This window comes from Brugia malayi, assembly GCF_000002995.4.
Source record: "Brugia malayi strain FR3 genome assembly, contig: Bm_v4_Chr2_contig_001, whole genome shotgun sequence".
Taxonomy (NCBI): domain Eukaryota; kingdom Metazoa; phylum Nematoda; class Chromadorea; order Rhabditida; family Onchocercidae; genus Brugia; species Brugia malayi.
This window is the reverse complement of record NW_025062476.1, coordinates 9,178,145-9,193,226: the sequence shown is the minus strand read 5'-3', so window position 1 is coordinate 9,193,226 and position 15,082 is coordinate 9,178,145. Positions and strand designations below refer to the sequence as shown.

The 15,082-nt window shown below is 33.0% G+C and overlaps 5 protein-coding genes across 5 annotated transcripts; 1 reads left to right on the top strand and 4 right to left on the bottom strand.

Annotated features, from left to right (window-relative positions):
- Window positions 1-585: 585 nt before the first annotated feature.
- Bm8947 (Uncharacterized protein) lies at window positions 586-2,759 on the top strand (the record flags this gene model as incomplete). Its single annotated transcript, XM_001900085.2, has 7 exons — window positions 586-696; window positions 817-1,035; window positions 1,132-1,278; window positions 1,400-1,464; window positions 1,618-1,748; window positions 2,152-2,399; window positions 2,673-2,759. The coding sequence occupies 7 exons, from the start codon at window positions 586-588 to the stop codon at window positions 2,757-2,759; spliced, it is 1,008 nt and encodes a 335-aa protein (XP_001900120.1).
- Window positions 2,760-3,818: 1,059 nt separating this feature from the next.
- Bm264 (Uncharacterized protein) lies at window positions 3,819-6,590 on the bottom strand (the record flags this gene model as incomplete). Its single annotated transcript, XM_043079007.1, has 6 exons — window positions 3,819-4,048; window positions 4,459-4,653; window positions 4,926-5,222; window positions 5,694-5,893; window positions 6,041-6,254; window positions 6,461-6,590. 6 exons carry the CDS (start codon window positions 6,588-6,590, stop codon window positions 3,819-3,821), a joined length of 1,266 nt encoding a protein of 421 aa, XP_042934941.1.
- Window positions 6,591-7,058: 468 nt separating this feature from the next.
- On the bottom strand, window positions 7,059-11,445 carry Bma-ilcr-2 (Uncharacterized protein; the record flags this gene model as incomplete). Its single annotated transcript, XM_001900087.2, has 11 exons — window positions 7,059-7,166; window positions 7,252-7,380; window positions 7,564-7,722; window positions 7,794-7,946; window positions 8,105-8,265; window positions 8,564-8,800; window positions 9,464-9,797; window positions 10,141-10,273; window positions 10,454-10,617; window positions 10,894-11,014; window positions 11,216-11,445. 11 exons carry the CDS (start codon window positions 11,443-11,445, stop codon window positions 7,059-7,061), a joined length of 1,929 nt encoding a protein of 642 aa, XP_001900122.2.
- A 182-nt stretch (window positions 11,446-11,627) lies between these two features.
- On the bottom strand, window positions 11,628-12,469 carry Bma-mrps-16 (Uncharacterized protein; the record flags this gene model as incomplete). Its single annotated transcript, XM_001900088.2, has 3 exons — window positions 11,628-11,800; window positions 11,957-12,083; window positions 12,317-12,469. The coding sequence occupies 3 exons, from the start codon at window positions 12,467-12,469 to the stop codon at window positions 11,628-11,630; spliced, it is 453 nt and encodes a 150-aa protein (XP_001900123.2).
- Window positions 12,470-13,132: 663 nt separating this feature from the next.
- On the bottom strand, window positions 13,133-14,904 carry Bma-tnc-2 (Uncharacterized protein; the record flags this gene model as incomplete). The annotated part of the gene is made up of 6 exons (XM_001900089.2): window positions 13,133-13,161; window positions 13,293-13,425; window positions 13,809-13,927; window positions 14,337-14,480; window positions 14,650-14,707; window positions 14,902-14,904. 6 exons carry the CDS (start codon window positions 14,902-14,904, stop codon window positions 13,133-13,135), a joined length of 486 nt encoding a protein of 161 aa, XP_001900124.1.
- Window positions 14,905-15,082: the final 178 nt, after the last annotated feature.

Genomic DNA, 15,082 nt, shown 5'->3' with positions numbered 1-15,082 from the left:
CATATTAGCTTCTGAGTACTATTAACTGCTTAATCTCCCACTTTTCTCAATCATATTTAAAAATGCGTGAAAAGTATGTTTATTCAGTTTAGTGAGAGTTCAAGAAAAACTTGGGAAAATATAGTTCCAAAAGTTAGCAGCAGTGAAAAATAAAAATCGAAAAAAGAAATACTGAAATAATATCAATAATAAGGAGGAGAAAATAGAAGGCGAAAAATGAAAACATTACGAGATAGAGAAGATAGAGAAAAATAGAAAACGAGCAGAGACTGGTAAACCGAAAGACAAATGAGTGAGTATGGGAACTGAATAGGAGCAGGATAGCATACAAAGTTCTTCCAATAGGTTTAAACGCAGTTCACTAGGAAGTTTTTGTGTTGGCACTTGGTTGTGTCACGTGTATTTATGGGAATGTTAGTGAGGTAACTGCTATTAACGGTAATGAGGGGTAGCAGTATTAGTTAATGAATAAGGAGTAAGTTTGCCAGAGGTAGCAATATTTGTTGTACTCTTTTCATTACCTCAAATTGTCTTAACTATCATTTTATTTTAATAGGTATTAATGTTTACAAGCACAGTTGAAGGATGAGCAAGCAAAACATTGTATCACCTCAGTGTTGGACGAAACTCCTTTGTTTAGCACAGTCTGCTAGTGATGGAAATGATGGACAATCAAATCAGCTCATGTCTAAGCAAGTAATATATGCTAATTTTGTACTGCTTTCTTCCTTAATCTAAATCTAAGTTGAATATATTGTAGTGAGAAGATGCCTTTACTTGTTTGGTTACTGCATGCTTTGTAGTGAAAGTTTTCAGAACCAGAAATTCGTCGAGAATGCTATGGCTGAATCGATGCATTCAGCAGATCCTGTAAGACATATGGTAAAGCATATCGAGCAGTTGAAACTAATTAGAAACAATGACGTTGATAGCGTTGCGGAAATTGCAGATAATCTGGAAGAATTGATTTGTGATATCGATTGCGCTGCAGACTTTTGCAAGTTGGGTGGCCTCGTTGAAGTAATTAGGCTTTTGGTGAGTTTTGAGGTCTAATATTCATATCTAACTTATATGTAGGCCTTGAATGAACAAAATTATTGATGTGCGAGCTTTTGTTCTGGCTACTTTCAGAAAAGTGATTGTGATCCAGTTCGATGTGAGGCGGCTCGATTAATACCATTATTAGCACAAAATAATCCGTATGTTCAGAATGTTATGCTGGAAACAGATTTATTGCTTTATTTGTTAAATGCATTGGAAGAAATTAATGCATCTGAGGTTTATTTAAGTTACTTTGTCCTTTTCTCAATTAGTTTGTAGCTTCATTTTTCTTTTTAAAACAAAAGAATTTCAATCTTTAAAGCTGCGAATTATTCCTATTCTTCTGGTTTGTTTGCAGGATTTGCTAGTGAAATTTTTAAGCGCTTTATCCTCAATTGTTCGGGGGCATGAAAAAGCATTCAGGTAAGTGTTTGTTTAGTTGATATTAATTTCTAGAATAGATGAGAAATTTAATTCTTATGCACTAAACTAGAACTAAATTTAAGAAATAACTAAGATCTGAATTTCTTATTACCAAAAATTCAAGTTTAGTTGAAAATTATTGGTCTTTTTCAGTCAGTTCTATCACCTAAAAGGTCTAGTGAGGATCGAGTGTGTGTTCCAGAAAGCAGTAGATACGCATCATTTAAGAGTAGCTAACAAAGCAGTTCTAATTACAACAAATATAGCAATCAGTGTTGCACCTGGTATCATTTGATTTTGTTTCTGTTCGTTACTTCTTGATCGAATGTTTCGTAGGATTGGTTTTCTTTTTGAGCACTGTTAAGCAAAAACGAGCAAGCGATTCGTATTCTTATTTGATTTCTATGGAATTTATTATTATTCATGTATTGCCTTTCTTGAGCTTAAGCCACGCAGTACTCTTCTGGGTTATTTTTACTTACAATACGTATCAACTAACCGACCGATAATGATTTAGTGTAAACTTACATTTGCCTGCTACATATAGTTTATTAACTAATCACTTAGTGTCGTTAGATTTTGAGAACTTCTAGATAGCTCTTGGTCTCATGCTAAATATTTCATTAGGACGAGTAATATCACATAGAGAAGTCAAATTAAGAGTAAAATATCAATCATCGTTTACAGATGTGAGGCAGTATAATATTTTGTCCGTTTTATTTCGGATGACGTTACAGCTATCATCAGATAGCGAAGGATGTTCATATTTCCTTGATTATCTTATGAATAACATTGTGGATAGGGATGTAAACAACAGTAATTTCACGAGTGATGAATTCAGAATAAATTTTGGAAAGCTTGACAATCACTCTAAGCAACATTTCTGCGACTTCTTGAAAAGACAGTTGGAATATGAGGAACGGTTCCAGCAGAAGGTGCGTTTTCTAATATTTTACTATTGTATTGGTGGTAAGTTTGGGTAATTGGATGATAATAATAATAATAATGGCAGCCTTTCCGGACAATATGAAAAGAAAAGCTTGTTTCAACTTTTTCCTATGCGTATGATATCGTTCCGAAGTAACTTATTTACAGAGAGTGTTTTGGTCTAATTCCCTTAAAGTTATTCATTACACTGTTTTTTACTGCCCTGCTTTTCTAAACTTTCTATTACCTTCTCTCTTTATTTTATTATCTTCCAACTGCAGGGTTGTTTAGAACGTTTTATAAAAATGAATATGGTACTGGATGAATACAGCAGGGATTTCAAACTGGAAGAAGTTTCGAAAACATAAAGTTATTTGTGATTCTTCCAATTCAATTTCCTGAATTCTTGATGAATGCTGTTCGGATCTATTTAACTTTTGTAATATTTACAGAAGTTAGGATGTCCTTCTTCCTAATTCAGCTTGAGATGTTTGTTATGCTCCAAAACGGTTTGCTTAAGAAATTCGATCCTTTTGAGTATTATTTTGCAAGTTTGTGCTTTTAGTTAAGTCAGTGACCGTGAAAAATAATGTGGTCACATGAGAGATCTAGGTCTAATAAAGCAGTAATTTAAATTAATTGGTCGAATGTAAATTTGCGCATTTAGGTTATTTGAAAAACATCCAGCAAATTTTCGGCTTCCTTGAAGAACAATTAGCCTCAGTTCCATATCCATCTTTTTATCCAATAATTTCAGTCTCAGTATCATTTTTGGACTAAAATTGATCACAGTTAACCTTACTTTCATTAGAAGAAAGGTTACAGTTGTGGATCATACACGTTAAAAATTGCGACTTCATGGGCAAACATTACACTATTGATTAAAAGTAGCAGATTCTTTAATGCCACCAAATAATTACATTTACAACTACTAGTTGAATCGAACATGTTATTACAATGAGAAACTGTATAAAAGTTTTTATCGGGGTTTTCTCATTATAACATTTCGAGAGGATGTAACATAATTTCAGTACCATAAAAAACAGTCAGCACCACCGGTGAAGGCACGAAGTATAGTGGAAAGCTAAAAAAGTTACATAACGGAAAAGGCTAAGAAATTGCTGAAAAAACTGAAACCAACATTCTTAAAACTTCTTGATAAAGAGATTTTTCTAAATCTCAATAAAACCAAAAGTCCTATATAGACATTAAGCACAAAAACATGCAATGGTCCATTTGTTTGTGGAAATGCATGTTAAGTCATATCTGTCAGTATAAAACCTTCAAATAATAGTGAATTTCTACAGAAGCCTTGAAAATCATTAAATGTCCGGTAACTATTGAACAAAAAGCTTCCTACAAAGTTTCCTCCATAAAGTCCAGTAAAGAAATTATAGAAACGGCTAATAAATCCATTAATTCCTTTATTATTCTTTTCCCAATATATTATCGGCAACTGCCTCCATTTCACTCACAGTATCATGAGCGGTAACGTGAATTTCATCAGAGATGCTAGTAGCATTAACAACAGTTCTGTCCGTAAACCCATGTGGTACATCTCGGATACTTGCCAAGTGATAGCGTCTCAAATGAACAGCAAATGATGCACGGCTGCTGAATTTTCTACTACATGTTTCACAATCGAATGGAACACCCTCTGCAACGAAATATTTAAGTTTGAATACCAAAATTTAAGTTTTGCTATTGTGTGTTTCTCAAAATTTGCTGTTAAGTATATGCTTCTCAAATTCTCAAAACACATAAATTTAACTACACTCTTACTTTTAATTCGAAAATGAATCTAGAAGATTTCTTCACTTCATTACAAGCGATTAAACAAATTACATGCACTGCCTCATTATGATCTGCAAGGGTTCCAATATTTTAATCGGGTATTGCGACAATTTGTTTTGTTAGAAATGTGTAACAAATCTCCTTAATTCCATGAAAATTTGCAGCTCAGACTACATTTTTCACAAACAGAAGCCACAACAACTAATGTAGCCTTTATGACCTAAAATTACAAACTCCATCAGTAACTTTTTGTGGTAAATGAAAAAAATTTACCATTATGCACAGCCAATACGTGGTCTTGAAGCTTTGAAGAACATGAGAAACGTTGCATACAGTTCGATATTTCGCATGCATATTTTTTCAATTTTACTCTTTCTTTATATATTTTAAGATGTACGCGATTCCAGTGTCGTCGAGAATTACAAATATTATGAAAAATCTTTCCACATTTTTGGCATTCATATTCCCCTTTAAACAAAAAAATCAAGAACTCAAATTATGTACTTGAAATCACTTAGAAAACCACATAACTATTTAAAATAGATGCTTATAACTGATTAAAACAGATCATTCTCATTTCTCAGTTCATTTGAAATTGCCTAATTTTTTCCGTTGAAAAAACGTCAAAATGTATAACTTTTCTATTGAGTGAGAATCTACATGTGTTAATTCAGAAAACAATTAAAAATAAGAGAAAATTAATAATAGTATATTCCTTTTTTATATATAGGGAAAAATACCTGTTTCTGTACAATCGAAAGGTAATTTTTTGGACATTGTTTGGTCCTTCATTTCTAAACTATCTAGCTGAGTCGGTACTTCCAAAGATTTCTCCTGACAGATATTTCTGGAATTATCTCGCTCCATTTTAAATACCTTTCCAAATTTAGCCCCACCACAGTAATCACCGCAGTCATTTCCAGATGTCGCTCCATACTGCTGTACTGCGGAGGATATATGACTAGACGTCTCTGCATTCTGTGATGGTATTTTTGGTGAAACATGACTGTTAGTAGGTTCCTGCATCTTGTCCACCACTTCAATAAATTAATACATTGGAAAAATTTGACCTGAATAAAACAGCGTAGTACTACCAATATCTTAATTTAAAAAATTACCACAAAGTTACTAATATAGTGGTAGAAAATGTACTATGAAATCATTACTGCAAAGTCAGAAAAAAAAAAAAAAAGGTTTCAGAAAAACATGATTATTGACAAAATGTTTAATCTCTGCAAAAAAATAAAGACAAAACTTGAAAAATAAAAAATTACAAATTCTCCACGGTTTTTTTGCTTAAGACATGGAAAAAAGGAAATGTCAGTTTCACTCCAACAAAATATGAGTATCAAGATTAAACGTCACAACAGGACCTCCGAGTCTTCAAAGATGAACTGTTAAAAACAAAAAAAAAAAAAAAAAAAAAAAAAAAAACATTGTTAAAACTAGTTAATTAAACCAGTAATTAGTTATACTTGTAAACTTAATTACAACATACGAAAGGCTACCATGGATATTGACGAATTCGATCCCAAAAGAAGCATTTGTAGCAACCGATCCCTCTGCTGTCGGAGTAAGCTTTGCCTCCGTGTGGAGATCTCCGGAGAGGTCGTTTTTAGATTCTGCCGATGCTCTTAATATGTGATTATCTAGAATCAGATTACCCTCAAAACTATTGCAATGAACTTCCTTGATGTGCCGCCTCAATCTGCAAGAAAAGAAATGTGCAAAGTAATTCAAATCACACACATCAACAGAAAACATCAAAGAATCTGCTAACCCACCATTAAAAGAGAAAAAAATTACATGAATAAGGAAAGAAAAAATTTATACTCAAATATAACTTTTAACAAACCTATTATAAGCTACCGTTGCGACACATCCATCAACTGTGCAGCGAACACCATTTTCATGACATTTGACAACATGCTTTCTCAGTTCCGCCTTAACACTAGATGAGTATGCGCACAAGTGACACTGATGTATAATTCGGTGCGCACGACGCATATGAGTGCGTAGTTCATTGAAACGATTAAAACGTTCGGGGCACAGCTCACAAAGATTCGCTACTAAGAATCATAAATTCTATGAAATTCATATTTTGAATGCTAAGAAAATGAAAATTTGCTAATAACAAAATTTTTTTTAATTTGCTTATCTTGTACCAGTAGTCTGTTGCAAAGAAATAGAAAAGGACAACGCTCACTCAAAACACACCTCACTAAATAGTTTGAAATTCTCATATAGCAATTTGAAGACTTCGCAACACACTTACAAGAATGATTTGAATTGACATGTAGCCGTAATTTATTTGGAAAAGAAAATTTCGCATCGCAACTTGGACAAGTATGCTTCTTCTCCACCCGCTTTGCGATCGCTTTTCGATGTTTTGTCACACGGCTCATCTAAAATAAGTTTTAATTCCATAAGCACAAGTGTTTTACTAAGCAACCTGGTGTTTGTGAAGCAGTAATGAGTTTGAAAACAGATACCGTAAGACACAGAGGATATAACCAATTTAAATTTGAATTTATTGAAAACTATTGCAAAATTCCATTAACAATAAACAACTTCAAACAATGAAATAATACCAAAGCACAAAACAGCACAATTCAAATAAGGAGATCAAGCATGTCAACTAAAACATATAAAAAAGTATAAAAACTATTTTTAAAACGTACACGTAAAAAGCAATGTAAGAAAAATTCAACGAAAGACAAATCTTAAAAAATAATAATATAGAAAAAGTAATATCTTACGCTGTATAATTGTTAACAAAAAATAATGCTATAAAGAGTCATATGACATGCGTTACATGAAATGGTTGTGATTTTTTATAAAAACCCATTCTTTTTTTTTTCTTCTGTGAAGAATTACTGTAAATGCTTCCTGTTGGAAGTGGAATCATCAGAATCGAAGCTGCTATCACTGGGTGATCCTATTAAAGCAAACACGTCATCTTCCTTAGAACGAATTTCTTCCTGCAATGAAGAAATTATTCCAGTGAATTTTACCACGAAAAATAAATTCCCAAAAATCAAAGAATGGCATATGGAAATAACTAACTATTGAGGAATGAATATCGGGTGGCTCCAAATTCAACACTTCCGCAATATTAATTTGTTCTTCAGGTGTTAACACCGAGCGGTTTGATTGGAAAGGAACATTTTGTAGTGCAAAAGCAGATCCAAAATTCTGTCATAACATGTGAAAAAAGATTATAAACAGGAAGAGAGGTCAAACTTTGATTAATATCAATCAATGATTTGTAATTATATTTGCAATAAAACTCAACAATCTCCTCAAAAATATTGAAATCGACTAACAGTATTTTATTATTTTTAACATAGCTACTATAGAATTATATGTTAATTTTACTTTGTGCTTGTCTTGCAACCTTTCTGTTAACCAAATTGCGTTCTTGCGTCGGTATTCCACAACTTCATTCACGGCACTTTTCAAATCCGAAATATCAACACAAACATCTACATAGATATCAGACGGTTGATTATGCAACCATGAAATGAGATTCTGAACCTAAATTCATTTGGAAAAGTGAAGAAACGAGAGAGTGAAAAGAGAGACTTGTATTAAAAATAAAAGCACACCTGTTCAGGCAGCTTAAATATATTGATCGGTAAAGTAGTAAGCTCTTCGGGGATCACTGAAGATGGAGAATAGGTCATATAGGCAAATGCAAAGCGCGGCCTTATTTCTGATAGTAACTTTCCAGATTGTTTGGTGACATCTTTACTGTATTCCTAGAATTTTTCAAGAAAGAAGGTAATAAGAAACACGTAATGAATTTATCGAATTTCCTTAATTTCAGTGTACTTTGAGATTAAGCAAAGCATTGTTTAAGATTTCGTTGCAAGTATTACGCAAGAATCCAAAAACATATATATTATTTTGGACTAACCGCTATCAACATATTAAGCGCAACAGAGAAGAATTCAGGAAACGGTTGTCGTTGAATAAGACTTTCCCCATGAAGGATGACACTTGCTCCCTCAGAAAAAATAAGCACTACATGATTAGCTACTGCAAATTTGTTGACGAACCATCTCAATGGAAGTGTTTCTAAAATATGTCAATTTCAAATAAAGTTTGTTGATGAAAATAAAAGAAAGAAAGAAAGAAACTGAACCAGACTTCGACTAATTTTAGTAGAAATTTCTGCTGCATCGAATGAAGATAAATTAGAATAGCAAACAAGAGAAAAATCAGGACTGAGAGAATTTTCATAGTAACGAAACGCACTCAACTACAATTAATGAAAATTCGTTATTCATTTAACACAAAAAGTCTGAATAAGAAATCATTTTATCTTCAAAAAAATTACTTTTATAAATTTAGTGCACTAAAAAAATGTACATACCCGAATATTTCAACTCAAATTGATCCATGAATACATCTACATTCGCACTGTGCTGCAATACTTTTGCAAGTACAGCGATGCAATCAGAATGTGGTTTGCAGTCGTCTACATAAGCGATAAAAACTGTTGTTCGATGCGAAAGTAATACTTCTCGTAATGGAACTTTGTGAAAGCATTTGATCGCCAAGAAAAAGAACAAAAAACCTATTGTAACAACAAAACACAGCATCGAAGCACCTGAAATATAATTTCACTTTATCCGAAAAAAATACGATGAGGAAAAAACGCTAACACATCCAAAAGAAAACATTCTTAAACAATGAAAGACAACAATTGATATAAATGAATGACATTCATGTAGTACTGCTGAATGTCAGATGCCATAACTAAATATCAGATGTAAGTGAATATAAGCTTCTCAAAGAAGCACGCAAATTTAAAGACTTTACCTTACCCGTTGACTAAAACAATCGCTGTAACAATCGCTATAACAAGATGATTTGAAGGACAAATGAAACAAGAGAAGACACTGAGAAACTAGAGTCTTGAAAAAAAGTAAAGACAAACTTAGATACATACAAAAACTACGTCTAGAGTATAAAGCGAAAAAGGCAATTAATTCAGCTGTTTCACGCTCTCCGAATATCAAGACGATAATTCGGAATCGAACTTCGTTATGCATTTCCATCAAAAATTGTAATTATGTGCTTTTATCTTAAAAGCAAACTTATTTCTGTGCTGATTTAAATAGGAGAAATTCTTTTGTAACCTAGAAGATACAGAATAACATATTGGAATGTAATGTGGGACCAGTATTTTAAATTTCATTGTTCCTACTAGTTAATTCTGACTTGTTAACAAACTTAGAAATTAATACAATTTAAAAAAGCAGAAACTAACCAACGACGCAAGTCCCATGAGATAATAAACCATGCACTGATGCCGAAAACCAAATTTTATCTTCCTCAACTGTGAAATAAATTCTTGTACTTGGACATAAAGTACATTTATCCACAGTATCGCTGTTACATATTAGATCACAGTCTAAGCGACTAACGTATAAATATACAGTAAAGTTCCCAGCTGGGACGTTCTTCCATGCATATTCAACGACGCCAGCATCTAATGTATTCGTAAAGAGATGGGCAGAAGAGGAAGCGATCGTTTCAAAGACAGCAATAGAGATTGGAGTAGCCGCTAAAGCTGGCTGCTTTTCATAACGAATAACCACTCTCTCAAAAACACTTTTTTAAGACTAGAAAATCCTTCTCAATTTGTTACAGCTAAAGAAATTTAATAATAAAGACAACTGCAATAACTTAAGAGATCAAAACAATGGTTCGCATGACACGCATTACTGCAATAGCAGTTTTGTTCTCCTTATGGCACACATTGTTTATAATTACTTAAGGTTGTTTCAAACGTGGAATCTTCACTTTATGAAAATCAAAACAAATGCAGAAACCATAACAATCATACACAGTACTTCAAAAGCAATAATATACCCTTAAATTATATGAAATTTGAAGTCCCACAAAAAATCATTATAAACGTCTATTCTTTAGCTATGAACTTACGTCTCGCAAGGTTAAATCTACGGAAGCAAGTGGTGACCAATAATTACCACCACTTGCAGCATCTTTATCATAGAAACGACTTATAGCAGGGTTCATTTGAGCCTCCTCCGGTATTGTGACAATAAACGATTTCCTGTAAATATAGTGATTCGAATAAAATAAATTCCAGTATCCACCATACTCAGTGTGAAACTTTCAGCAGTTTATTCTGAATTACCTCTTGAATGACCGAGATTTTTACAAACCAGCCTATGGTCACTAATTTACCAAATTGTTTTATTTTTTATTTATTCATTAAAATAATATAACGCACCTGCAAGCATTTGGAGCATATGACACATTCAAACGATAATGTGAATAAGAAGTAAGTCGAAAACAATGATAATTAAAAAAATATGGATAACTGACAAGATCGGGTTCAGAAAGGGTTAGAGAACGACAAGGCCATATCATACGCCCCCACCTCCGAGACTGCTCCTGAAAAGTTATGAGCTCCACAGCAATTTTAATGTAAAAAATCCTGACAGTAAATTTTCCGAAAAAAGAACAATTTAAATTGAAGATACAATGAAAAAAAAAATGCTGTATCGAACAAATTTTTATATTGATAAATAAGTAAGACTTGACATAAACAATACATTATCTCGAAAAACAAATGAAAAAGGACTGCACACCACCTTCTATATAAGTATTAAAAGAAAAAATAAAGTGATAGTTATATTCCTGTAAAAGTTATTTGGAACATTAACAAACCTCGTGATTATGACAATAATCGTCTTCCATATTTGGAGCGCCCAAACACTCCAGACGAAGAAAAACAGAGGAGACTGGATTATTAACCCAAATGGAAACATTAAGTAAAATGTAAGGCAGCCTATAAAGTTTTGAGTGAAGAGGAACAATGTAATTAAAGCATTTGCAGTTTACTTCAGAAGAACTTATAGCTTAATTAAATCCAATACTCGAACCAGATAAAATAAAGTCACCAAAAATTAGTCATATGCCTATCCTGTATAACTTTCGAAAATGTACTCTTGTAGAAATCTTACACTCCTTAATAAAAATTTTAACTTACATGTTGGTTCCATTTGGTAACACAGCAACCGATGAAAAAGTCACACTTAAATCATGGGAATCACAAAAAGGAGCTCGGGATGGTACCAATAGAAATTCTGCCTCATCACACTTTTTTGTATCATTTTCAAAAATATAAAGACTTCGAACAATTCTGAACTCATGTGAACTGCGAGGTAGTATCTTAACCTCTTCCTGACATTCTGCACAAGCGTAATCGACAAAAAACATGCTCCATATATAAAACGGTGCTGTCAGGAAATACTTGATGGGCGAGGAGGTTCTCTTTTTTCCACCGTCAATATGTAACATATCACTACAGTTTATGTAAATCAGTATTGGCCACCTTGTTTTACGCTTTTAAAAATATCCGCTTTGAAACTTGCTGGTTTTCAAGTTCACCGAATTTTCTATTAATTACGAAGATGATTTTCTTTTTTTTCAGTTTCTTTCTTCGATTCTACTTCTGGTGATCCTGACTGAGATGTTGAAGAATGAACTTTTAACTTGGCTTCTTCCAGTTCTTCGAGATGATATCGCGCACGGATGAATGTCTTTGGATGTATTGGTAATACACCCCAAAGTCCTAAAACTTCTAGAATCTCCCATCCAACATCTCACAGAAACCAAAACAAAAATATGAAAGTTTGATTTCTAAAATAGGCATGAGTTGATTGAAGCAAATGGAATGGTAACTAAATAGGGGAAAAAAATACATATATTACTGAATTAAAGACACTACCTAAAAGTTCTAAAAGAGATGGCGATATATGTGCGTTGCGTTCTCCAATCCAATATTTGACACGAGTAATATCACATGCAACTAATTTCTCGTTCCGAAAATTGGGCAACGGATCGAAAACGCCAAGCTTAAATTGACAGTTTCGATAAACTGACCATGTTTATTTTAGTCAAACCACAGTAAACTGAAAGGTTTGCCAAATATATTCATACTAACTTCATTAAATTCTTGCGGATAGATGCAAGATAACAATTTCCTTGCATCATTTAAAAATGACATCTGACGAGTACTACTTTCGATATGAAAAGTTCACTTCCAGAGTGTATGTGTTACCAGTATAAAAAAAAAGCAGTTATTTACCTCTTCGATGATACTTCCTTCGTAATGACGTCCGTATGCTTTGTCTGGGAATACAACGATCCGATATGCAGGACGATTTTTACATCCAAATAATGCCAAACCAATAGACGGTCTGCCAGCTGAGTATTTCAGTCTGGTGGCAGTCCTTAACATTTCTTTAGCTCGCCAACTAATTAATGGATAAGCAGCTACCTCCTTCGTTCCGCTCTTACTTCATAACTACCACAAAACCCCAACAACTCACACACATCACGCCAGTACCGACGAAAACCAAAGATTAAAGCGGCAATCAAACCGAGATTTTATCTGTCATCTCAATGCAGTCCATTACTGAAAAAGCCTTGTCTCATGTTGGAATAAGTTAATAAGCATGTCACTATTCTTGTTCTTTGCATTGCATGATTAGGAGTCTAGCACTCTCCTCTCCTTTTCTGGAATCTATAGTCTTGATTAAATAAATTTCAGGACTAGAGTGTATATTGCTGCTATCAGTTCCACCGTTCAAGTGATTCATTTCGATATGATTTGAATTGAATACACTTTCTTTGCTTATCTTCACTGAATCAGAAGCCGAAAAGCACAACATTATTGCATATCTTTGATATCTAGGAATCACTGAATGGCAACTAAATGAAAGGTATGAGTGTTTCCACCAGATGTAATGAATGCATTCCGTAACACTTCATGATATTCTGTGGAATGAGTAGAACAGAAACAAAGATTACGTTTAACAATTTATTGCATCGTTTAAGACTTTGACAATAATATACTGCAAGAGCTGTGTTGCATTATATTTGCGATGTTTTCGAACAATGCTCATTCGCCAGACATCATTTCCATAAATTCTGAAGGTATATTGTTCAAAGGGAGAAAACATATTAAAAAGTCAGGTAGGAAGTAAACGATAAAACAACGCTGGTATTTACTTTCATATTCATATTTCAAAAAGATTACAGAACAGTAATGTAATTCTAACCGTCGAAATCGACAGTGCCAGAACCATCAGTGTCGATATCAGCTATCATTTCATCTAGTTCTTCTTCGGAGACATTTTCATCCAACGCACGTAAGATATCACGCAAATCTGATACTGCTATGTAACCATTGCCCTTATGATTGGATAATTCAAAAACCACACGATAAAATTAACTTAAAAGCTACTGTTTTTGTAAATGGTTAGTTAATTTCAATCAATATCGGAAGTCATTTCGTTGGTTGTTGGATTCCTTTGCAGTTAAGCATATGAAATTAAACCTATGTATGTGAAAGTGTTTTCTGCTATGATTAACGAATTGAAGCAGAAAATATTGAAAATTATAAATACTTATTGGGAAGGTCAATATAATAGAAATAGGAAGAAGAGGGATTGTTTTATGTGAAATAACATAATTCTGAAGTGAATTCATAATCAGATTCTTGTCTCGCCTCATTAATTCAACTTGAAAGCGAAAATTTTTTACTACTGTGAGTTATCGACTGTTTTCTTAACTACCTCCTTGTCGTACAATCGAAACGCTTCTCGCAGTTCCTCCTCTAAACCGGCATTTTCATCTTCAACAACAAAACTAGCAACCATTGCTGCAAATTCTTCGAATTCAATCTCACCTGATCCTGTAAAAATATAAAAAATAAAGTTATTCTAAATTATTCTGACTTTTATTAACTGATACCAATAATTTTTTTTTATAATTAATGATTGACGCCAATAATAGAAGCATGTTTAAGACTTTTGAAACTCATCTCGTAAAAGGGAGATGTTACCAGTTTGAAAGTGATCAGTTTTTCTAATCGGCATGTACAACACAATTCAAATTAAGAGCAATTGCATATTTTGAACAGAGTCGTATTCTCTATCCAATTCTTCCGCTAATTCACCCATCTACATGATTACTAATGATTCTGATTCAGTTTTGGAATAAGCCTCATATATGCTAGAAGATAAAAAAAGAAAAAAAAGTTCGAATTTTCAGAACTATATTTTGCAATGTGTCATCTTAATTATGAATGATGAATGATGCACCGTCAGTATCGAACTCCTTAATAAGCTGTTTCAAATCTCGTTCTTCAAATGCCTGACCCATAGTTCTTAAAATCTGGCCGATCTGTGTTGCCTTGATAAAACCTTTGTTTTCTTTGTCAAACATATTGAAGTATTTCCGAAATTCTAAATAAAATTTAGTTTATTAAATGTATGCAAAAGAAACGTGCATAGCACTTGAAGAGGTTTCAATAGTTAGTTCCTGAATGAATTTTGAAAATGGACATTTGAGCATTTGATAATAACAGTAATAACTTTGCATGATTTGAGTAAAGAATTATGAAAACTTCCATACGTTCAACCTGTTCTGGCGAAAGTTGACTAAGAATGTCTGTAGCATCACTTGTCACTTCCTGCAATAGAAGCGACACAGGATGGACTTCATTAAAATGAGCTGTGAAATATCAAATGCACTGGATATAAAAGTTATCTTATAGTTAATAACGGGAATTTGCCTCATTTCTTCTTCATGACTTTTCCTTAACAGACTGTTTGAAAATGGAAATATTTTAATCATTAATTTTACAATTGATTGAAATTAACTAACCATTTACAAAAACAGTAGCTTTTAAGTTAGCAAATTGGTAAATAAATGGATTCAAATGGAGTGACAAGAAAAAGCTATTTTTTCGTCAGCTATGAGAAGTGTTGCATAGCTAGAGAATAAGGTTAAGTTTTGCTAGGATTCTAAAACCGGATTTTTTTAGTTTATTTTACAACATTATTAT